Below are 22,991 nucleotides of genomic sequence, written 5' to 3'. Positions count from 1 at the left end.
TCTACCTCTCCCCCGAGAAAGAATTTCGAAAAATCTGTTCTTAGTGTGCGTTTTCATGACGTACCCTGTGTACCAAATTTCACCTCTTTACGTTCAGCGGTTTGCTCTGGGCGATGATGAATCAGTGAGTCAGTCAGTCAGTAAAAGCAATTTTATGTATTTAGATAATACTAATATATTGTAAAAATAGCATATTACCATTGGCAACAGCAAAAGAGTGGAAACATCATTCGCACTTGTTCGCAGAAAGTCCGTTATTCGAGGCGTACGTTATACGAGGCACCACTGTATTCGTGTTTATCCTATAATTTAATAATAAATTATATTTTAACTGCTGTTCTTAAGTTCATATCTTGCCGAATAACAGTTGCAAAATGTTTAACTAAATTGGAGGTGGTATCGACCGACACCTAAATTGGGTAACTGGCCCCAATTTAGGTGTTAGACACGCGAAGAAAACACATAAAACTCCACGTGGCCAGCCAATTGTCATTGCGGTCAGCCACACGGTCAATGTGGGAAACAGTATGCAAATGTCAATTTATAAAAATTCAGTTTAACATATTCTTTTCAATTTTACGCCCAGGGCACAATAAAAATATTGTTTGTTATTTCCCGTCATTTGTAAAGTCATAAACACTTTCAATTATCACAGTTTATGATTTAAAATTTCGTTACTCTATATTTAATTTGTTCTATTCATATGCCAAAAGCCATAAAATAGCTTTGCGAACTCGATGTGGCATCGATTCCACGAATGGAAGAAGAATTCTCGAGAAATATTTAGCCATGTTATCTGAATATCTGCCAACCGTCTTCTAGTATTTGTAGGTGCAGTATTCTGAATGATAATGGACCTCAGCACCAAGTTCCGTAAGAGATCAATTGGATTAACGTTGAGTGAATATGGCCACGTTATTCATTTCATAGAACCCGACCAGAATGCTCCTGAAACCAATTCTGGACAATTTGATCCCGATGACAAAACGCATTTTCCTGCAGTAATATTCCAATGTTGTAAGGATACAAGTTCATGAAAGACTGTAAATGTTCACCAAACGACTTAACGCAGCGGTTTCTGGTCATTGATGATTGATCACGAGGTCGACACTGTTTCTGGTCATTCTTGACACGTCTTTCATATATGGGAATTGTCATGCAAAAATGAAGCGAGATATCTTCAGAATATGTGCCAGAAAGAAATGGATCTTCTCTGTATAATAACACTAACGAAAGCAGCCGAAGACAAAACGAGTTTGTTTTTCACTTGAAAGGTTAGTTTCTTCAGGAGGGTTTCAGTTCAACGGTATGCATAATTAGCGAATTAATCAGGAATCTCGATAGGGACTGATTTCAATGAAAACTACTGACCCACTCCGGATTTGACAGTCGTTAGACTAGAACAATCCCTTAAAAGGAGAGAAAAAGAAGAGAGGAGAAATTTCATCTGGATTGGAAATAGGAAGCGGAGGAAAAGAAATCTCGTCTGGATGGTCAGAAGAGAAAGAGGAAGAATAAAGATGTTACGTTACCGTTTGCGACATGGTTTTGACGCTTTGCGAAATGAACTATCTACTTCTCAATATACAACCTATACATAATTGTGAATAAAGGATAAATATTGTAGTTTGGGTCGTAAAGTGCATTTCCTATGAACCAAAAAAACACATATAATCACATATATTGAGATTTCACGAAATGGCAACAGACAATCGAAGATAAATTACGACCCCTTTCAATACTTTCAAATCTATATAAATTGAATCAGTTTCGTGAAATTCTTAACGAGATGTCAGAGATGTGTGTTGGCATGTTTGTAATTTTGACAGAAGGCTGTGCATCTGTATTTATATTTTTATATTATTTTATATTATTTAAGTACAGTACACAACTTATATCATCTCGGAAAGCATTTTTTTTGTAAAAGATAACCGACGTTTTCTGACCATTTTTAATGAATGTTTTACTGAATGCAATGTCCGTGTCACGAAAGTCAAGAAATAAATACAGTATGACCCGCTTAACGCTGATTCGATATAACGCGGTCTGCTCGAAGCCTGAAAAAATGCTCAAAAATTACGCCAATTCAAATTACCGAGGCATTTCATTAATTTCGTATATAATTATTTACGAACACGAATTAATCAGCAAAATGTGGCAATTCAGCTGTATAGCGCTGTACTTTCCTTAAATCTATATCTGTTTGGTGCAATTTTGGAAAAATATAACATCACGGATGCCATAGGCAATATCGACTTCGCTTGGCATGAATTAACTAATAAATGAACGATCGAAGTGTGAAAGAAGTTATGGCCGAAAGTATCCAAGAATTCTCAACGAGAAGAGCCTATCGTTGTATCGTTAGGTTGACCAAGTTGTTAACCTAATCGATACAGCAGGGCTAGCAGATGTAGAGGAGTTAATGCAGGTTTCTGGTGAGAGCCTTACCAACGACGACCTTCGAGAACTGGAAGAAGATGGAATTCATGTGGAACTAGAAAATAGTGATTCTGAAAACGAAGAACCCAAAGAATATTTCTACGGATTTCCTTAGTAAAAGTTTACTAAGGAAAATGCCAACACACATCTCTGACATCTTGTTAAGAATTTCACGAAGCTGATTCAATTCATATAGATTTGAAAGTATTGAAAGGATCGTAATTTATGTTGCCATTTTGTGAAATCTCAATATATGTGATTATATGTGTTTTTCGGTTCGTAGGAAAGTCACTTTACGATTTAAACTACAACATTTAGTCCTTTATTCACAATTATGTATAGGTTGTACATTGAGAAGTAGAGTGTTGATTTTGTAGTAGTTTTCATTGAAGTCAGTCCCTATCGAGATTCCTGATTAATTCGCTAATTATGCATACCGTTGAACTGAAACCCTCCTGAAGAAACTAACCTTTCAAGTGAAAAAAAACAAACTCGTTTTGTCTTCGGCTGCTTTCGTTAGTGTTATTATACAGAGAAGATCCATTTCTTTCCGTCACATATTGTGCAGATATCTCGCTTTATTTTTGCACGACATATATGAAAGACGCGTCAAGAACGACCAGAAACGTGTCGATCTCGTGATTAAACACCAATGACCAGAAACCGCTGCGTTAAATCGTTTGGTGAACATTTATAGTCTTTCATGAACTTGTAATCCCACAGAGTTGGAATATTCCAGCAGGAAAATACATCTTGTCATCGGGATCACATTGTCTAGAATCGGTTTGACGAGCATTTTGGACGGGTTCGATGAAATGAATAACGTGGCCATATTCACTCGACGTTAATCCAATTGATCTCTTATGGAACGTGGTGCTGAAGTCCATTATCATTCATGATACTGCACCTATAAATACCAGAAGAATGCTGGCAGATATTCAGATAACATGGCTAAATATTTCTCGGGAATTCTTCTTCCATTTGTGCAATCGATGCCACATCGAGTTCACCGGGATAATAGAGGTTTTTCACGATATTACGAAGCTATTCTATGACTTTTGGCATATGAATAGAACAAATTAAATATAGAGTAACGAAATTTTAAATCACAAACTGTGATAATTGAAAGTGTTTATGACTTTACAAATGACGAGAAATAACAAACAATATTTTTATTGTGCCCTGGGCGTAAAATTGAAAAGGATATGTTAAACTAAATTTTTATAAATTGACATTTGCATACTGTTTCCCACAATGACCGTGTGACTGACACCCTAATGACAATTGGCTGGCCACGTGGAGTTTTATGCGTTTTCTTCGCGTGTCTAACACGTAAGTTGGGGCCAGTTACCCAATTTAGGTGTTAGGTGTTAGTAGGGGCGCCGCTAGCTGTTTGAACGCCCGTGTGCAATACTGATTATACCGCCCTCTGTTTAACTACGACTCCCTGCGCTGAGCTTGTCAGAAAGACTTTTTAGTGTTGTCTCATAAGGGTGTGAAAAAAGAAAAGAAATACTTTACAGAAAAAACTATTTATTATTACTAAGTTATTTTTGTTTACTTAAGTGTAAAACCATATAAATATTTATTTACAGAAATTGAACTCTTTTTGGCTTTATGTTTGCGAAATCTGCTATCAATTTTCTTGTATCCAAGCAGTTTAAGATTTCGTGTTCAATTGAAACTATAGCTATAAATTAAATTACTTAGTCTTTGTTGGTGCATTGTTTAACTTTGAAAAGGACCTTTCACCAAATGCAACTGTAACCGGCAATGTAAGTAATATTCTTAGTGCTATTGCTGTGTTCGGAAATGTTGAAATTAAGTCATTAGTAAAAAGATATTGTAAGTAAGAATATAGTAATTGCGCGCCGGTCGGATTTTTTTCTCCATGTGAAGATATTTCTTATGCTATAAGTAGGGAGGGTATTATGACAATGACTATGAATATTACGTGACCGATCGCTCGATTTGCCGCCCGCGTGCGGTGCACGCCTTGAACGCCCGCTTACGACGGGCATGAGTGTTAGGTGTTACATCTCCAATTTAGTTAAACATTTTGCAACTGTTATTCGGCAAGGTATAAATTTAAGAATAGCTGTTAAAATATAATTTATTATTAAATTGTGTGATAAACACGAATATTTTATAAAAGTAGTCAATCCAAGAGAAAAAACTTTTAATGTACGATTATGATTTAATATCAGTTATCAAGTTACGTATTATCAGAATACGTGTCGAAAGATAAGCACTAATATATTTTATTTCTTTCCACAGGTATTAGTTTCGTAGGTCCATACTTTCACGTCATCAGGAACTGATTCGCAATAGCACGCTAATCCTCCTGTGTAGCAATATCCATATTTGGCACCTCTATAGTGGCATGCGGAATTACACCATTTATCATTGATAACACAAGAGAGTTTGCAACCTTCTTTGTCCACTGGGTATCCGTCTCTAGCGCTTTCCACTCCTGTTTGAGGGGAAAAAACGTCAGTTTATTTGCATCTAAACTTAAAAATAATACAAATAATGTAAGACGGAAGAGAAATTAAAAATTAATGAAAATGATTATTCTTCGAGTAACTGTTTCCTAAACGAAATTGATATTTCTTATAAACAAATAAATTAAAGTATAATTACTTAAAGACAACTAGGAAATGTGATCACGTGGAATTTTCATGATATGTAGAACATAAAATAGGTTTTAAAATTAATCTCACGGATAAGTGATTAATTTTAAATCACTTATTTTAAATCACTTATCACAAGAAATCTGGATCATTTTTAAAATGTTCTATTGATTTTAAATGCAGTACATTATTTTAGTTGTAAAAATTTTCCTTGAACCGTGGAGTTTTCCTCATTTTCTTCACCTGTCTAACACCCAACTTAAGGTCAATTTCTTACAGGAAGTCCTTTCAATAAGTATCTGTCCTTAAGAGATCATCCGTACGTTTCATTGTAGATCTGTTTGATATCCTGTTAATATCTACCAAAAATTATTTTTCAATCGCTTATATATTTTTCATTAGATGAAATTAAGTAAATAAGAGGTGTTTTTGAAAATTCCTTTACAACGAGAATCAGCCGCGTGGCTCGCTGCTGTTAGGTTCCGAAATTGTTTCGGATTCCCATAGTATTAAACTGTATTTCGTCGTACCGAGAATGAGGTAACATTCTGCGTGTGGCAGTTATTGGACCGGGTATCAGAATATATAAGTATAAAATGCAGAATTGTTCTTACCTAAGAGTAGTAAAGCTGAGATTAAAACAAAAGCAATAAATATTTTCATCGTTGAAGTGGATTTTATTTAAGTATTTTTTTCCTCCAAGGACCCACAGGATTCGCTAGAGTGATTATAAACTCGTCTAAAATACTCACGCTATTTATATTATTTGCAGTTCAGTGGACATCTGCCATTATTTTTTAACGTATATTAAATAAAAATAGAAAAAACAATAAAATCGTAATTATTGCTTTCTAATAAAAAAGTAATTGCAAAACTTTTTGCAACGCGTGTGTGAACTCTACTTTTTATACGTTTGAAAACTTCGATAATTTAAATAAAATCGGTGTCAATTTTTATTATTGATTCTTACTAAACTTTGTAGTTTTGAAACCCTGAAGTTTAACGTGCCGAAGAACTGCACTTTATATATCAACATTAGTATTAATGAAAAAAGCATATTTGGTTTAAAAATGTAAATTTTCAGCTGCATAACTAGAATAATTCTGTCCAGAACTGGCTATTAGTTTGGTTAATGGGATAAGGATAACACTAGATGATTTATTACGGGTCCTCCTAAGTTACGAGCTTACTAGGAAAACTTTCAAGGAAGTACGCCCTGTCTAGAAGTTAAACATGTGAAGGAAACCCGTTAAACTTGATACCCTTGTCAGACGCAAATTTTGGAGCAATCAGCAGCTGAATTCACTCACTTGTTGGTGAGATTTGCTAGTTTCTTATTCGTTGAGACAGTGTAATTTATGCGCAGCCTCCAATCTGTAAATAACAGAGAATGGCTGAAATAGTAAAGCATGATGAAAGACTGCTTATCTCATAGCTATGAAACCAACTAAACCGAAAAATATTAATTTATAAATAATATATTCTTTATCAAAGAATAGATGTCATTAAGTTGATGCAATTGACAATTGAGTAATTATGGATTGATATTCCTATCGAGTATTGTTTTATGTAGATCTATTGATATAATGTACTGTATTAAAATGATTGGTAAATCTGAGAGCTTCTTCAGATCTTGGATTTTTCTCTTCGAAAACAGCTTAACTTAGACAATATTTTAATATAAATAGTGAAAAGACTGTTGGTTTTTCATGGGTCTAATATGTCCTAGTTTCCTATAGAAAGTCTTCTTGGAAGGCTTTTCACTTCACGCATCTCCCATAATTTGAATTTCCTTATTTAACCAAATCCAATCTAAATCGTACCTGCGAGTCTGCTTGGAAGACTTCAGTCACTGGATTTAAAAGTAAAAATTAATATTAAATTTAAGATAATATCATATCATATTATGCTATGTTACATTCTGTTACAAAAATAATGAAAGTAAGAATACCAGCCGACTGGCCGAGGAATCGGACTTATCACTATGGGGATTCGGGAGTGATTCCGAGCGGTTTGAAACACTACAGGAATTTCCAGAAAAAGATCTGTCCCGGATTAATCGGGCCCCATTTCTCATCAACTGGCCGTGTGCTTGAGCCATTCATGGATTTAAAAAAAAAAACCTTCTTAACGCCCAAGGGTGGAAAAAGTCCATAAAAGTAAAATTTAGAATCTTCTAGATCATTTAACAGTAAAAAGTTTTCAACAATTAACAATGATTTTATTATTAGTAATTAAATATTAATAATTATCTTCAAACATTCCTGCTTATAATCTCCAGATGAACTGGCCATCTGCAATATACTCGTAATTATGAAACTTCTTATTTTATTACAAATTTTATGATATTTTATACATAAGTGCACATTAATCGTATTTTAACTATAGATTAAAGTGAATATGAGGAAAATATTTATTGACNGTGTAAAAAGTCCATAAAAGTAAAATTTTGAATATTCTAGATCAGTTAACAGTAAAAAGTTTTCAACAATTAACAATGATTTTATTATTAGTAATTAAATATTAATAATTATCTTGAAACTGCCTATAATCCAGGGCCATCTGCAATATACTCGTAATTATGAAACTTCTTATTTTATTACAAATTTTATGATATTTTATACATAAGTGCACATTAATCGTATTTTAAGTATAGATTAAAGTGAATATGAGGAAAATATTTATTGACCAAACTTTTTATGAGACATAATCTTGCTTTTAACCGAGGAATAATATTTTTTAGTATTTACTGATCGTTATGGCAGTCCAACAAAATAAATCTTCCATCTGTTAATACCTTCTGTACTTCAATGAACATTTCAAAATAAAATATATCTGAATATTAATCTATTTAGTTATGTATAAATTTTGAAGTTTGTAAATTTGTTTTAGTATATTCACTACGTAGACTAATAAAATGCATTAATATAGTACTGTAACTATATTTTGTACAAGCAGAAATATAATAACATTACTGCATATAGACATGTGACATAAGTTTATAAAATTTTAAACAATCAAACATACATATAAANTAAGTGCACATTAATCATATTTTAAGTATAGATTAAAGTGAATATGAGGAAAATATTTATTGACCAAACTTTTTATGAGATATAATCTTGCTTTTAACCGAGGAATAATATTTTTTAGTATTTACTGATCGTTATGGCAGTCCAATGAAATAAATCTTCCATCTGTTAATACATTCTGTACCTTCAATGAACATTTCAAAATAAAATATATCTGAATATTAATCTATTTAGTTATGTATAAATTTTGAAGTTTGTAAATCTGTTTTAGTATATTCACTACGTAGACTAATAAAATGCATTAATATAGTACTGTATCTATATTTTGTACAAGCAGAAATATAATAACATTACTGCATATAGACATGTGACATAAGTTTATAAAATTTTAAACAATCAAACATACATATAAAAATAAGATAAGTTATATAAATGAATATTTATATAAACATAATAAATTACACTCAGTTGCAGGTTAATTCAATTTTTAACATTATCATAAATTTTAATTACCATTAATTATAATTACATACATAATTATTAACCGTAATTATCCAATCAGTTATTATTAATTTAATATTTCTATTTATTAGACATGGAATTTACATTTTTCATGTTTACTTTCCTGTCCTCGCTTAAATATTTGCAAGTCTTTTCTATATTTAGCCAAGTGTAAATCATTAATCTTTCTAATGATCTTAACTTCATTCAATATATCTACATATTGGTGTATATCAGTAAGATGCTAGAAATACAATCTACGTTACAGCTACAAAATTAAATTAATTTATGATTGATTATATTTATTTATTACTGTATTTTTAAATGGAAGTTGTTACACACACAGCATTTTGTAGTTATAATGTTTACGCATTATTTATTACATTACTTTATATAAAAAATTAAGATATTGTGACCGCAGGGTCGGCACCTCTTTGGCGCCCTGTCAGGATGACACCACTGTGTCCCTTAACGGACACAGAGAAAAGTTATTGGCCGTTTATTTTGTTACGCGAACGGTCGCGTTTGTGGACTTTTAGTTCCGGGATGGAGGCGTAACGAGAGAATCAGATGGAGTACACTCTACATAATCTATACATAATGCCCGTTTATTGTGCATACTATATACAATCGGTTCAATGAACATATCTATTTTTGCCCGGTTACCCTTATTCCTGAGAGAGAGGGCTCACATGAATTTCGTGCGAGGATAAATACCTTGGTTTGAATCGTCGATTAGTCTTGGGTTTGAATCGTCGATTAGTGACTTCACAAAGTTCTTTCGAACGTTGAAACGCTTTTCCCAGTTGCACAAAGTTCTTTCGAACGTTGTTGGGCGTAGTCCTTCCGAACAGCGGCGATTAGATGAGTTCCGGGTAGCAGCTAATCCGTTCACGTAAATTGCACAGTGCACCAATTTCCAGAGACTGACTCTTACGTATCGACCCCTCCTTTTTATAAAGGGGGTCTCGTTGAGTTTTTTCCACTGCCTTATTAAAATTGTTTTTTTCATCCTTGACCAATAGTCTTTTTCGAGATTTCGGGTGACACATTCGATGTATCATACTTGACAAGGAACTAAGTTCGTGGGAAAAGATTTTTATGTTCGTTTTTTATATCGGTTTGAAATTTATTTCTTTACACTTTTCCTCCCTCAACAAAAATTTGTTTAACCATTTATTCCCTAAATTCGACTCTCACAATATAGAACATTCAATTTTTAAAAATTTATATGAAAACATGCATTTAGAATATTTTTAAAAATTTCTTTTTTTTATAATGCTGTTTGTTAAAATATCAAAGAAATTACTACAAAGTCAATTCACATTTCATCACATCACTTCACCAATATGTATTTTTAGATACAGAATAGGATTAATGAAATATAATTGAGTGAAAAACCAGATATATTGTAACTGTTTAAAAAATGAATAAATATAGAAAATGAAAATAAGTATCTTTCATAGAAAATATGCTTTTACAAGTAAATTATTCATTAGTAAGTTATCATAACTAAATTGCTAATATTAAGAGTTAAAAAAAATATTTTTTGCTATTTTTTTAAATTGTGGTTTCAATTTTATTACATTTAACAGGTTAAATGTTAAACTAATAGTGTTATATGCTATAAATGCAATAATGTTATTGTAACCTTTTGCATTTATATTTTGGGAAAATGCTCTAGAAAAACTATTCTATCAGAAGACAGTTAATTTTTTTTAAAGAGATTCATTACAATAACACTGTAATTATTTATGAATCTCTTGGTTAATTTGTTGAAAACATTCAGAATATTAAAATTATGTATTTCTTGAACTGTATTTGTTATTGTTTTTTTTTTTAACTAGAAAGAAGATATAATTTATTTAAAAAATAGTTTTAATACCAGTATTCAATAGAAAAGTTAGTTTGAAAAGTTTTTGATTTTTAATGTTTATTCTGACAATGTAGAAACAGTTATCTCTGGTGATAGGAATATCACCAGAGATTATTTTTGAAACCAAAACTTGTGGTATTATGCAGGATTTGTATTGATGATAGTTTTTTTTTTTTACTGAAAATGTGTATAGGTGAACTAAAGAATTTGACAACGTTCATTAAAAATAACTCATTGACTAAAGTTAGAGTACTGCGCACTCCAGAGAGAGCTGGATTGATTCGTGCACGCATGTTTGGAGCTCGTCATGCCACTGGAGAGGTAATTCAGTATTGATGATTTTAAATATTTAGCATAGTACAGTAGAGCCTCGAAAACTCGGCCTCGAAAATGTGGACCGAAGGGTGGCCGAGTTTGTGAAAATGCCGGGTTATCGGGAATGGCGTTTAAAAAAATAAGTACAAGTGTGGAGTCCTCAGAAAATAATGTACTATACTTGTATGTATTGTTTGCTTGAAAATACAACAAAGAATAAACTGCCCAAATATCCTTAAACAAAGGAAAAGTACGTACTTTATGAAGGCAGAGCCATTACTACATGAAAATAAAAATTAATGAATACACAGTGTACAGTAATTTACCTGATAAGACAGACTCCAGAAAAATACTTTGAGGCATAAAGCTGTCTATAATGAAAATTAACTAGGGGTTTTTGCGCCCTGCCAGGGTGTGGCCGAATTATCCGGACTGCCGGGTTATCGAGTGCCGAGTTTTCGAAGCTCTACTGTAGTTTCAAAAGGAAAATAACTTTTAAAACTTATTGTTTTTAATATAACAGCAATTAGTAGTAAAAAGCTGTATAAAGACGTGTACAAATCTTTACAAATTTTTCTATTTATTCTTATAAAAGAATTGTTGCTTACATTGTTAAGTTAATTCTTCATTATTTGTCCCACAAAGATGTTCTTTGTGATCTAGAGCAATAGTTCGTAACTCCTTTGTGTCAACAACTCCTTTATGTGTTTACAATGCCAACCCTGGGATGGAGTTGTTAAACAAGGTAGATGTAAGAGGTTATTTAGTTCTTGAAGCATCGACGATACACAGTTTGGGAAGAGCAGTTTTTGGGATGAAAGGTTGGAGAAGCACGGTTTTCTTGAAGAATGGCTGGAAAAGTGCAGTGTGAGAAGAATGGTTGGAGAAGAACACTATGAACTTGAGATGTGGGTTTATATAAATTTTAACCACAGTCTGAACAATTTAATTGGTCCCTAATCCCGCTTATTCCTCTCTGATTGGTCCCTTCTTTGACTCCAGATAGAATGAGACCCAATCGGGCATGGGAAAGGTCAAATCTTGATATTAACCTGACACCGCATCTCAATCTCGGACAATGGGATGTTTAAACAAACCTTGGAATTTTTGCTTGTATTTCTATATGTTTTGTTTTTTCACTCGTGAAAAATTTTTATAAGAAGTCTTGCAATAATTATTTATTGATTGAAATATTTTATAGTATTTTGAGTTCATTGTAATTTCATCCTATTTACAAGCATCCGAGCCAAAGTTTGTTTCCCGGTTCGACGTGTGAACTCAAGTAGTCTGCACTTACATCTATTATTTTTCCCTTTGCATTTGATTATCTAACAAAATTACTTTCTGAAGTGGAAAGCTTCTAAGTAAAATTTAGTGAGAGATTCATCTCTCATCTGGTACCTCACAGATATATGGGCAACGACTTTAGCAGTATGATATTGTTTGAGTTTAAAAATGAAAATAAGTTGTATTTATTTGCTTATAGATTTGGAAATGTAACAAATCTTTGAGCTTCTGTTCTGAATACTTGTATTTCAGACTTTGTTATTCCTAGACAGTCATTGTGAAGTGAATGTCGGCTGGATCGAACCTCTTCTGGAACGTATTAAAACAAATAGAATTACAGTTGTCTGCCCTGTTATTGACATCATTAATGCAGATACTTTACAATATAGTGGTTCTTCAATTGTTCGCGGTGGCTTTAATTGGGGTCTTCATTTTAAATGGGACTCTGTATCTTCGAGTCTGCTTAAAATGGATATAGATTTCATTAAACCTATCAAGTAAGCAATCATCTTAAATTCTCAAGCATTGTAAAATTTTAAATTAATTATAGAATTTCATGATATACTTAGATCGCCTACAATGGCAGGAGGATTGTTTGCTATAGATGGGAAATATTTCCATAATTTAGGAGAATATGACGAAGGAATGGACATTTGGGAACTTTCAAAACAAAATAAAGAAGTTCAAGCATTTTATAGGAGAATTATGCTTAAAGTTAAGGCTGTGTATCAGGTAAATTTTCACTAGTAGTAATGCTTTAAAACAGTGTTTTTCAACCTTCTTGAATAAGCGACCCCTTTACAAGTTAAAAAATTCTGGTGACCTCCCAGAGCCATATTAAAACAATGTCAGTGCTCTTAAGAACAATGTATTTAAGTTTCTTTCTGTTGAAGCCTAAATATTGATCAAAAAGCCAATTGTACTGTAAAATAAACAGGCACAGTCTTCTCACTGAGATTGTAGTTTTTTTTATTGTAGTGTACAAACACTTGTTTTTTTTTTTACCCGCGACCCCTCATGTAAGGCTTTGCGACCCGCTGGGGGTCGCAACCCACGGGTTGAAAAACACTGCTTTAATACATCTATTGTAGAAATTATTGTAGAAACTGCCTATTGAATTAATAAGATGATGATAATTCATCATGAAAAAATTTCAAGATTTTCATCTCTTTACATGCCTTTTCCTTTATCATATTCTTATAATTATGGAAATATTTCTGGTCNGTTTGCGTTGCGTGTCCAAGTCTTCTGTGAAGACTTTCTATAGGAAACTGGCCTTCTTTAAACGTGGCTTTCCTGTAAGTCGGGTGCGATACCACCACCATAATAATGTTACAAAAATTAGTTACGTTATTACTACTATAAACAAACAAACTGTAGTTACCATTTTTTATACTCATACGAGTGTCAGAAATAGTAGATATGAAACTGTGCTTCGGTACACAGTGGTGCCTCGTACTTCGAATTTAATTCGTTTAATGAGGCCATTCGATCTCTGAATTGTTTGAAGTCCGAATCAATTTTCTCCATTAGAAATAATGAATTAATATAGACTTATAAGAGCACTCGTCAATAGATCGATTCTTCGTAGCAATATCAGGATGATCGCACATTCCACAAACACTACACGTAATGTTTGCCCACACAAAAGAATTAATAGTAACGTGATGTCTACGTAACCAAACATAATTTCTGTTGTAGATTCAGTAGAGAACGTTGGATAATAATACAAGTCTATGAACAGTATATTGACAATTGTACATGTTAAACTGATAACAATGCATACAATGCCGAAAATTTCAATGTCAGTAAGTAAATGGATGATTTCACATAAAATCAATTTTGAATATAATCATGGTTAACATTGAAATTTTTCGAGTATTTCGGAAAATATTGTTTAAAAGTATAATACAGTCGAACTTCCAATAGCTGCCACTCTAAAAGGAGGCCATTTTTAATATGTCCATTTTGTTCAAAGGTTTGACTGTATTAAAATAACTGGTAAAACAGTTAATTGGACTTGTTAATTGTAGGGAGAAACATGTATTTCGCCTATTCTTGTTGTATCATGTGGATAGTTTTACAGTATTTATGACTATCTCTGGTTTCAATTGTTTTTATTTTATGGGATGGATGGAATGGAATTAGGCAACACAGTATATAGACGATCTGCCAAGAGAGGTGTTTCAAATTCAAAATTTTCCATATTTAAGTGCTAGACACGTAAAGAAACCCCACGAAACTCTTATGTGGCTATCATGTTGGCAAACTCACAACCAACTACTAGTATTGAATGATTTTATCACTGAGCAGCTGGTGGATCATTTTATTTGACTCCCTGATTTAGAACTTTTTAAGGACAGGATGAAAAGCTAAACAGACGTGCTTCTTTAATTAACAATAAGCACCTTTTTTTGCTGTTTAATCGTTCAGAATTACTCAATCGTTTCAGAAATCATTCCATACCTTGGCACAGAAGAAATATTTGTTATTGATATAACAGGCGTTTACCATGATGAATTTCAACGTTTTTATGGTATAGCAAATGTTTTTAATTGCTAATTGCTTGTAACATAGACATTCCTTGAAAAATCATAAATTCAATCACCCATTATGAAATGACACAAGGCTTTTCATAATAGATGATTGAATTTAACAATTTATGAGATTCACAATGGAATAGCAATATAACAATTCAAACTACACTATCATACTGTGGAGTTTGAAGAAAATTTGTGGGGTGCAGCAGGTGGTATGGAATTACCCAGCAGAATTTCGGACAGTTTGAGCAGTTGTAAAAAATGGCGCTGATCATTGTGATACTAGGAGTTGAATTGGCTTTCACACGTGCTGCATCCATATTATTATTTTAGTGTTGTTATGATAGAGTTGCTAATGTGTAACGGTAACATATTGTTTTCTAATTTCATCTCTAATCCAGCAATGTTAAATTAAGTAATGCGTGTGCCCCTTTAAGTAAAGTTTAGCCCCTTTCTTGGCTTGTAAATTACTAGGCCAGCAGCATTCAAGTTTCTTTCCTAGAGCACATTTGACGCTGGAATTAATAGAAAACTTTTTGGAAATTTGTGAAAAGTGAGAGGTGAGGCAATATCTTAAGAGTGTTTTCTTCTATATCTTAATTTTTTATGTTACGTACAGATGGTTATTTCGTGATACCATGGGCAATTTCTTGATAATAAACTGTTAATTTTATGAGAGGATCCTTTAGCCTATCTACATGGCTGCAATTTGAAAAAATTGTAAACCTATAAATGCTTAAATGTTGTCTGTCTGTCTGTCCTTCCTTAATTTCGAGGATAGAGTGGGATAGATGAAAGACGAGACCAGATGTGGAAAGATTAGGGGCAGAAAGCTCCGATTAACCATATAATAACTTCTCATACAAACCGAAAGTCACGTTATTTCAATTCGAAATTTTTCCCCTAAAAGGAGTTAGATAGAGGACTCAATTGATAACAGGAAAAGTATGATGTACAGGAGCAAGCCACTATTAATTTGAGGCGGAGGGCATATATTTTAAATGAAATAAATTAAAAACTGCAGCCCTGCACCCCGAAATTACCAATGTTTACACTATTTTGAGCGGTAAGTATTGTCAGAGGGGGAGTTTTGGTCAACAGGGGAAAACGTTAGTTCCAAAAATCTTTACTAGGTGTTGTTGGCTTACAAATGACAACGAGTAGAGATAACAAACAACAATGAAAAATAACTTTCAATGTGATTTCTGATTGTGGGAGTATTTGAGTATTATCATCAGTGCCATTCCCGTTCCTGCCCGAAAATCCTATTCCTGCTCATATTCCCACGAGAAATATCTACTGTTCTCGTCACTGATGCTCGCGACTAGCTTTGCCGAAGCGCTAAAACAATTAGACTAGTCTGAAGGACCCCTTAGAAGGACAGAAAAGACATTGGGCCCATTGCCTGATAATGCGGCTTTAATGGATGAGCGAGCCAATGATGTAGTCCGTTTCACTGTGTTTACCCAGCTAAATTAAGGTTGCTTTACCAAGCAATACACCCACTGTATTCATAACAGTAGGGAGAGTCATCAGGATCTATAGCAGTGGTCTTGGGTAATTCTAACAGGTAGGATTCCCCCAAGGATCGGTAATCAAACGGGAATTAATGAGCAATGGATCCACTAACGGCCATCGTCATTGATATTTATCAAACAACTTATTAATTTAGTACCCAAAACAATCTTAATTGAACCCTTTTTTTCGGTTATTTTACTCAGAGTATGCGAACGAATTAAACGACACGAGAATGACCTCATTGTTACTGATACATTCTCTAGATATTTTGAACGATTCTTTTACAGCAAAATGGCCGTTTAATACTAAACATTCTCCAACAATATTCACCTGATCAGTTTTAGGAAGTCATTTTGTTGTAAGGAATCGTTCAAAATGTGCAGCGAAAGTTTCGATGACGATGACGTCACCCTCGTTTACTCGTGGTATTCTCAAGTGCATAGAAGAATAGTGCACAGTTTTACGCCGTTCTGACACCATTCTTATACTTTTTTACAATGGGAAAGAGTAAAGTAACGTCAAATCCATGTAGTTAGGAGTTTTACACATTGCATTTATGGATATGCAAAGTGGTGTTAAACGTCACACTATAAATTCACTATGCAATTGTTCCTCTTCCATCACGAATTTTCGTTCGTAGTGAAAATGGACTTGGAAAGAGAAATTTCTAACCGTATAATTAATATAGGGATATACTTCTTTAGTTTCCTAATCGGTATACAACCGTATAAGGTAAGAATTTTACTTTACGTCAACCTTAAGTTTGTTACATTGAATATCTAAGCAAACACGGGTGATGCCAAGTCCCCTTGGCATCACCCGTGTTTGCGTTGCGTGTCCAAGTCTTCTGTGAAGACTTTCTATAGGAAACTGGCCTTCTTTAAACGTGGCTTTCCTGTAAGTCGGGTGCGATACCACCACCATTTCAGATGCTTTATCCATTCAGCTATTAGTGGGCTCGCGTTATTGGAAAGCATGGTGGAGGGGGTTGCGCGTAACGCGTGTTTTAATACACAAGAAACGTCGTAACGCGTCACTTCATTCTCTTCAGCAAACAAGATTATTGGTACTCTAACAACTTTCACAAGGAAGCTTGTCAATATGCAAATTTTTACAGGTGTCTGCCTTGGCGATGCTACTGTTCTACGTTCCTCAATTCAACAGATTAATCGATATCGGTGAATTTCCATTAATCGTAGCAGCCATCTTATATTTTTATATAGTAATTATGTTTGTTGCTTCCTTTTCTGTATCCACGCAGATCTATATGCTCATGTAAGTAGGCTATGTGTTGAATATGATCTTTACATCTTTCTGAATTTTCTTTTTTTTACTTTTTTTTCAGGGATACTTTCTTTTATGCACCAGATTTAGATGATCTCTCTGACCCACTAACTGTCATTTGGTTGCTGGTACAGATCATCTACTTCGAATTGACGTTTTTTGTGTTTGAAAAACTCTTCCTAACCGCAAGATACGTAAACTTGGTGTTAAATTTAGTCACCAGATTAATAACCTAAATTTTTTTGATTTTATATGACATTTTATATTTTTTTAGACGAGCCGAAAGCTAAATTTTTATCTAAATTCTCTTCAATACGTGGACTATGTAACGCTTATCGTGAAGTATTTTACTACGTTTTGCTGGCGAACTGTTCTCTATTTTTATCAACTTTTAATCTTTTCTTTTGTATATTTTTTAAATAAAATAAATATTTTTCATGAAAATATCGTGTCGATTGTCATTAACGTGAAAAATGGTGGTAAAATAAAGTGTTTTCACCTAATTTATAATATAAGCCATTGCATTATTCTGCATTTTTACTATTAGTTTCCTGAAGGAAGGGTAGAATTGCAGCATTTTAAAGCAGTTGTTGATGAAGATTCCAAATTACCTTGTTCCTTGTCATTTATTTAACTAAATATCAAACTCAGCGTTTTTAAAACACCTTCCATCGCTGAGAAATGTTTATTTTATTAAATAAACATTTCTCAGCGATGGAAGGTGCTTAATGTTTTATTAAGTGTCATTTTATCCATAAACCTGGTTTTGGGTTTAAATAAAAGCTTTCTCATTCTTATAATAAAATGCATATAACCTTAGAGTTCGATTTCATAATTTTTTATATGTCTTTCAATAAAAAGAAAACATTAGATCTAGCGCTCTTGCACTAGACTTGTATTATTATCCAACGTTCTCTACTGAATCTACAACAGAAATTATGTTTTGCTACGTAGACATCACGTTATTATTATTTTGTGTGGGCAAACATTACGTGTAGTGTTTGTGGAATGTGCGATCATCCTGATATTGCTACGAAGAATCGATCACTTGACGAGTGCTCTTATAAGTCTACATTATTTCTAATGGAGAAAATTGATTCGGACTTCGAACAATTCAGAGATCGAATGGCCTCATTAAACGAATTAAATTCGAAGTACGAGGCACCACTGTGTACCGAAGCACAGTTTCATATCTACTATTTCTGACACTCGTATGAGTATAAAAAATGGTAACTACAGTTTGTTTGTTTATAGTAGTAATAACGTAACTAATTTTTGTAACATTATTGCTACACTATGTGTATACTTTATATCAGAGCCGGGCTTAAGGTATTTTCGCCTCTATATAGTGTTTTTTATTTCATAATAAGTATTAAATAAAAATAAATAATTTTGGGAACAAAATAAATTTATTAATTATTAAATAAGTCACAGAACTGTTCAATTGAGGCAAGTGCCCAGTTAATTGTAAATAATTGTGTCAAAAAATGTTTTGGTAACAGTAGCCTATATGTTAATTGTAGTTAATTTTAAAGGGTCCGCGAGACATCTAAAAAAATTATAAAAAGACCGTCGCTCAAGAAATCCCACAAGAATTTGAGAACCACTGTTCTAGAACTTCATAGGTGAGCAGCAAATTTTCTGCCTTAGAGTGGTCTCTCCAGATACTGGCTAAAATGGAGCTGCTGACAGTGTTTGATCACCTTCCAGGGGTTTCGTAATGGGTTGCCTACAAAATAGACTGTGATCATCGCGTCTTTTATTTTATTCTAGAATTAATGTTACAACAATGATGCCACTGCAAATAAAACTGCCCTCGTATACTGTAAACATGTGTATGGATTTAATAAAACTTAGAAAGGATGGATCAATTACACATGAAATATATATCAGCATAGATCTAATTAAATGTGAAGTGTCTAAACACAGGTGTAATTAAGCTATGAAAGATATATAAACAGCTGTCTACTTTTCACATAGATAAACATGAATTTTAAGCGTTTAAAAAAGACACTTGAAATAAAATAGATGAATGCATGAAAGCATCTAAAGAAAGCTCATTTAAAATTCCTGTTTAGGAATTCTTCCTTTCAAACTTTTTGCCATAATTGTTTACAATTAGGAATACAAATTACATTATTTCAACTAATACTAAATCTATATACATATATATAAATCAACTAGTGGAGTGAATTTAAATTCTAAAAATATACTAAAATACTTTTAATATTCAATGCCTTTTTTATTTTAAAAAGAATTTACGATCTTGAGGCTCTGAAGAATTCATATTTTGGATTTATTTATTTGTGTTTAAGTCATTCAATAAAGCACATTTTCAAGTAAATACTTTGTTCAATCTTTTTATATGAATAAAATAATTAAGCCCATCTTGGGTTCGGCTAGATCCATAGTGGGGCAGCCAAGTGGCAAGGAAGAGGACTGAAAATAACTGAGTCGGACCCACCCAAAAAATTCCCGGGATTTTTCGGCCAATCAAGATTGTTCTTAAATCCCTAGATCAGTAGGGCAACATCTCACCAACTCGGCCATCCAACCTTCTCTTGACCACATACGCAATTTCATGCTGTATCAAGCTACATTATACCAGGTATACAGTACATTTCCAACTTTAAAAATCTTGTAATTATTCTAAATCTCAGTATAGTAATTTATAATTATTAAAGAATTGGATTTATAGGCAATTTAATAATTTCTATATGGTCTAAATGGTCAATTCTATCAATCGGTAACATGCATGAACTTGATCGGAACACCCAAAACATGAAAAAGTCCAGATCCTTTTAAAACATTGTCTAGATCTTTTGCAATTGTATAAAGTTCTTTTACATGCATCTATGTATTACAAAACAATGTTTTTAATTCAATGATAGAAAAATAATTAGCTTTTTCTACATTTATTAACAAAAGTCGGTTCTTATAATGTTCAAATCTACATATTTGACTTTCATATAACAAAAAAATGAATAATTTAACATATAAAAAGCAATACAATAGTAAACGATATTTCACACTCAATTACAAATTTACATGAAATTCTGATGGGAGATTTCGATAAAAGAACACGAGCTCCTCGTTACGTGTCGACGTTTCCAACCTCGTAACAGAATCGAAGCGCAATAGTCATTTACTCGTCTCTTCTTGTAAATTATTCAACAAATTCTCTTTATGAACAACGGTTTAATATTTATTGGTGTATAATTGCAGAGCACTGATGAAAGTGTTGGAAGGCTAAATATAGATCATCTAAGACTATAATGGTATTGTATGTCAGAACAGAATTACACGAGTTAATATATCTTATGTACAATTTTTTTTAAAAGAATTTTCAGTAAATTTATACATATATATAGCTCAATTATACCATAATAATGGAAGATTTATGTGATAATGCAGTTTTTAAGTTATTGCTTAAGGCAGATTTCACATAATACTGGATTTGGTTAATTGTCTACATTGAAATCACTGCACGACCGTTTAATAATATAAAAAAACTTTTCATTTCAATTAAATAAACAATGATCACATTCCCTTACAATTTAAACATTGTAGTATGCTCTCTTTCAAATATTCATGTAGCAAAATATATTTTTAAAAAAATTTAACAAAATAATACATTTTATTTTATTTTTCAACATCTTTCATTATTAAATTCCATTTCCTTGCCTGTTTTGAATTACACATCTCCATGGTAATGTGCTGACCAGAAACGGGTGAATTAACACCCAGGCACAGTCCAGCTGCTGCATTATAAATTAATATATCCTCCTGATAAAATATAAGTGACATACACATAGTTAATATTTGAAAGAATGATGTTAATATAAAATTTTTAAATAATATACAATAAGTCTCTTACTTTATTTGAAATCTTCCACTCTTGTGATCCTCCCGTTTCATGACATTTTGCCAGACGAGGATATTTCTCTCTTGCATCGAGACACAATAATTCTGCTAGCCTCAGATCACGCTTCTTTGTTTCATACCAAAGCTATTTTAGGAAGACAAGAAACTTTCATTGCAAATTTCAATAATAGAGAAATATTTTGCTACTGTTCCAATTTCTTTTTCTTATTTTTCTATATTATAATAGCCTTATAACTTTAATATAATATGTTATTGATGTATGTCAGAAATATTCCTGCAAATTTATCAGAATTTATTATAAAGCAGATATAAAACAGTTGAGTATTCTACAACTCAGTTGTTTCTATGAGTTTGTAATGTGAAATTTTTATAGCTTAAAACGATAAAAATAAAACTGTAATGTTTATTCACGGCACATTGTCAAGGTTTTCAAAAGTGAATGTACCAAGAGAAAAAGTTGAAAGAAGTTGCAGTGTGTCTCAAAGAACTTTCGGACACAAGCAGCTACTCCAAAATTGCAAGTGAGTCTGTCTCGTTACATAATGAAATATTGCCATCCAAGTTTATGATTTCAATTATTGTACGGTATAATTTGTTAGTAAGGATCAACTTAAAAATCATGCTATGGCAAAGGATAAACATCAATCTGTACTCTATTATCAGTCATTCCAAACACACACACTCTCTTTGCTAGCAGAGTACAGAAAAACAGACTGGTCTTTGCAAAAATCACAGCAAATAAAAATACTGATGAGCTAAAGATTCTAAAAAAGTTTAAGCAACTTTGCCACAGGAAGAAAACCAACTTTGTTGAGTATGAAATATTAACCATATAACTTCCAATGCAGAAGACATTTTAGTAACAGACTTTTATATGGTGATCATTTGCAAAGTACTAATACAAAGTTTGCAGAGTTAAAAAGGTATGAAGCAAAGTTTGGCTTCCTTTACAATCTAAAATCTTTGAAGAATAAATCTGATGAAGAACTCCTACATTTATGTTACCACCTTCAAGAAGTATTTATTATGAAACTGATTTATCCAAACTGTAAAAATGTAATTATAATGATTGCTTACTTCTCCAGCAGAGTTGTATGTGTTACAAATAACTTAATTTTCTCATTTATGTTTCTGGATAAAAGTCTGCACGTGCATTATACTTTCCTGTTAAAAATATCACTACATATAAGAATTTTCAAAGCGTTTTTTAAAAAAAATGTTTAAAATTTCGAGACTCAAAACTTCAATGAAGTTCATACAAGAGAACAACCTGAAGCAGGCTTTTCAAAAAGCCAAGCATTTGTAATGCATATAACTGTCTGCTGGAAAAGTAAGCAAGCTGTGTTTATAATTATTGAACTTACTATGCTTTTACAGTTAAATTGTGCAGGTATCCATTGTATAACACAGTAGTTACGTTCTGAAAAAGTGTAGTGTTATGCAAATCTGTGCCACACAAAACAAAAGACTAGTGCAAAATGTAGGGTTAGGTTCCAAAAGTTAACATATACTATTCTTTGTACTAAGAGAAATATGTTTATTAAAGCAATCAATAATTAACTAACAATCACATTTAAAAGTACCATATTACACGTTAATATTAATTTTAGTTGAACAAAGACAACTTTTTACAAACTATCGTCATCTTCTGAGCTTTCTTGTTGATCTTGATCAGAAATAT

At 32.5% G+C, this 22,991-nt stretch overlaps 3 protein-coding genes across 6 annotated transcripts in view; 2 read left to right on the top strand and 1 right to left on the bottom strand.

Annotated features, from left to right (window-relative positions):
- Positions 1-4,663: 4,663 nt before the first annotated feature.
- LOC111636279 (polypeptide N-acetylgalactosaminyltransferase 11-like) overlaps positions 4,664-22,991 on the bottom strand; it is a 59,416-nt gene continuing 41,088 nt past the window's right edge. The window contains exons 10-11 of one of the 3 annotated variants that reach the window (XM_023381486.1): positions 21,303-21,434; positions 4,664-4,912 (exon numbers count right to left, since the gene is read on the bottom strand). In XM_023381486.1, coding sequence (XP_023237254.1) covers positions 4,775-4,912; positions 21,303-21,434 — 270 coding nt within the window. In that variant the 3' untranslated portion in view covers positions 4,664-4,774. Of the gene's footprint in view, positions 4,913-19,678; positions 21,212-21,302; positions 21,435-22,991 lie in introns of those variants that run through there. The other 2 variants (XM_023381485.1, XM_023381489.1) reach the window with 2 other exon arrangements.
- Positions 10,478-12,871, top strand: LOC111636280 (polypeptide N-acetylgalactosaminyltransferase 11-like). Its single transcript, XM_023381491.1, has 3 exons — positions 10,478-10,802; positions 12,336-12,580; positions 12,653-12,871. The coding sequence occupies exons 1-3, from the start codon at positions 10,665-10,667 to the stop codon at positions 12,828-12,830; spliced, it is 561 nt and encodes a 186-aa protein (XP_023237259.1). The 5' UTR covers positions 10,478-10,664; the 3' UTR covers positions 12,831-12,871.
- Positions 14,514-18,021, top strand: LOC111636281. 2 transcript variants are annotated; one of them, XM_023381493.1, is made up of 3 exons: positions 14,514-14,619; positions 17,259-17,416; positions 17,487-18,021. In XM_023381493.1, exons 1-3 carry the CDS (start codon positions 14,596-14,598, stop codon positions 17,659-17,661), a joined length of 357 nt encoding a protein of 118 aa, XP_023237261.1. In that variant the 5' UTR covers positions 14,514-14,595; the 3' UTR covers positions 17,662-18,021. The 2 variants fall into 2 exon arrangements, with proteins under 2 accessions (XP_023237261.1, XP_023237260.1); XM_023381492.1 differs by lacking the exon at positions 14,514-14,619 and adding an exon at positions 16,738-16,873 and having other exon boundaries at positions 17,487-18,016.

This window comes from Centruroides sculpturatus, unplaced genomic scaffold (genome assembly GCF_000671375.1).
Source record: "Centruroides sculpturatus isolate CEXI.00-Female unplaced genomic scaffold, Cexi_2.0 scaffold984, whole genome shotgun sequence".
NCBI classification, from domain to species: domain Eukaryota; kingdom Metazoa; phylum Arthropoda; class Arachnida; order Scorpiones; family Buthidae; genus Centruroides; species Centruroides sculpturatus.
Note: the sequence above shows the minus strand (reverse complement) of the source record. Positions and strands in the feature narration are given on the sequence as shown.

Coding starts and splice junctions, on each gene's coding strand:
- LOC111636280 (XM_023381491.1), top strand. CDS start 10,665: ATGTGTATAGGTGAACTAAAGAATTTGACAACGTTCATTAAAAATAAC. Junction 10,803..12,335: donor CTCGTCATGCCACTGGAGAG/GTAATTCAGTAT, acceptor CTTGTATTTCAG/ACTTTGTTATTCCTAGACAG. Junction 12,581..12,652: donor GATTTCATTAAACCTATCAA/GTAAGCAATCAT, acceptor TGATATACTTAG/ATCGCCTACAATGGCAGGAG.
- LOC111636281 (XM_023381492.1), top strand. CDS start 16,742: ATGCAATTGTTCCTCTTCCATCACGAATTTTCGTTCGTAGTGAAAATG. Junction 16,874..17,258: donor TCGGTATACAACCGTATAAG/GTAAGAATTTTA, acceptor AAATTTTTACAG/GTGTCTGCCTTGGCGATGCT. Junction 17,417..17,486: donor ACGCAGATCTATATGCTCAT/GTAAGTAGGCTA, acceptor CTTTTTTTTCAG/GGATACTTTCTTTTATGCAC.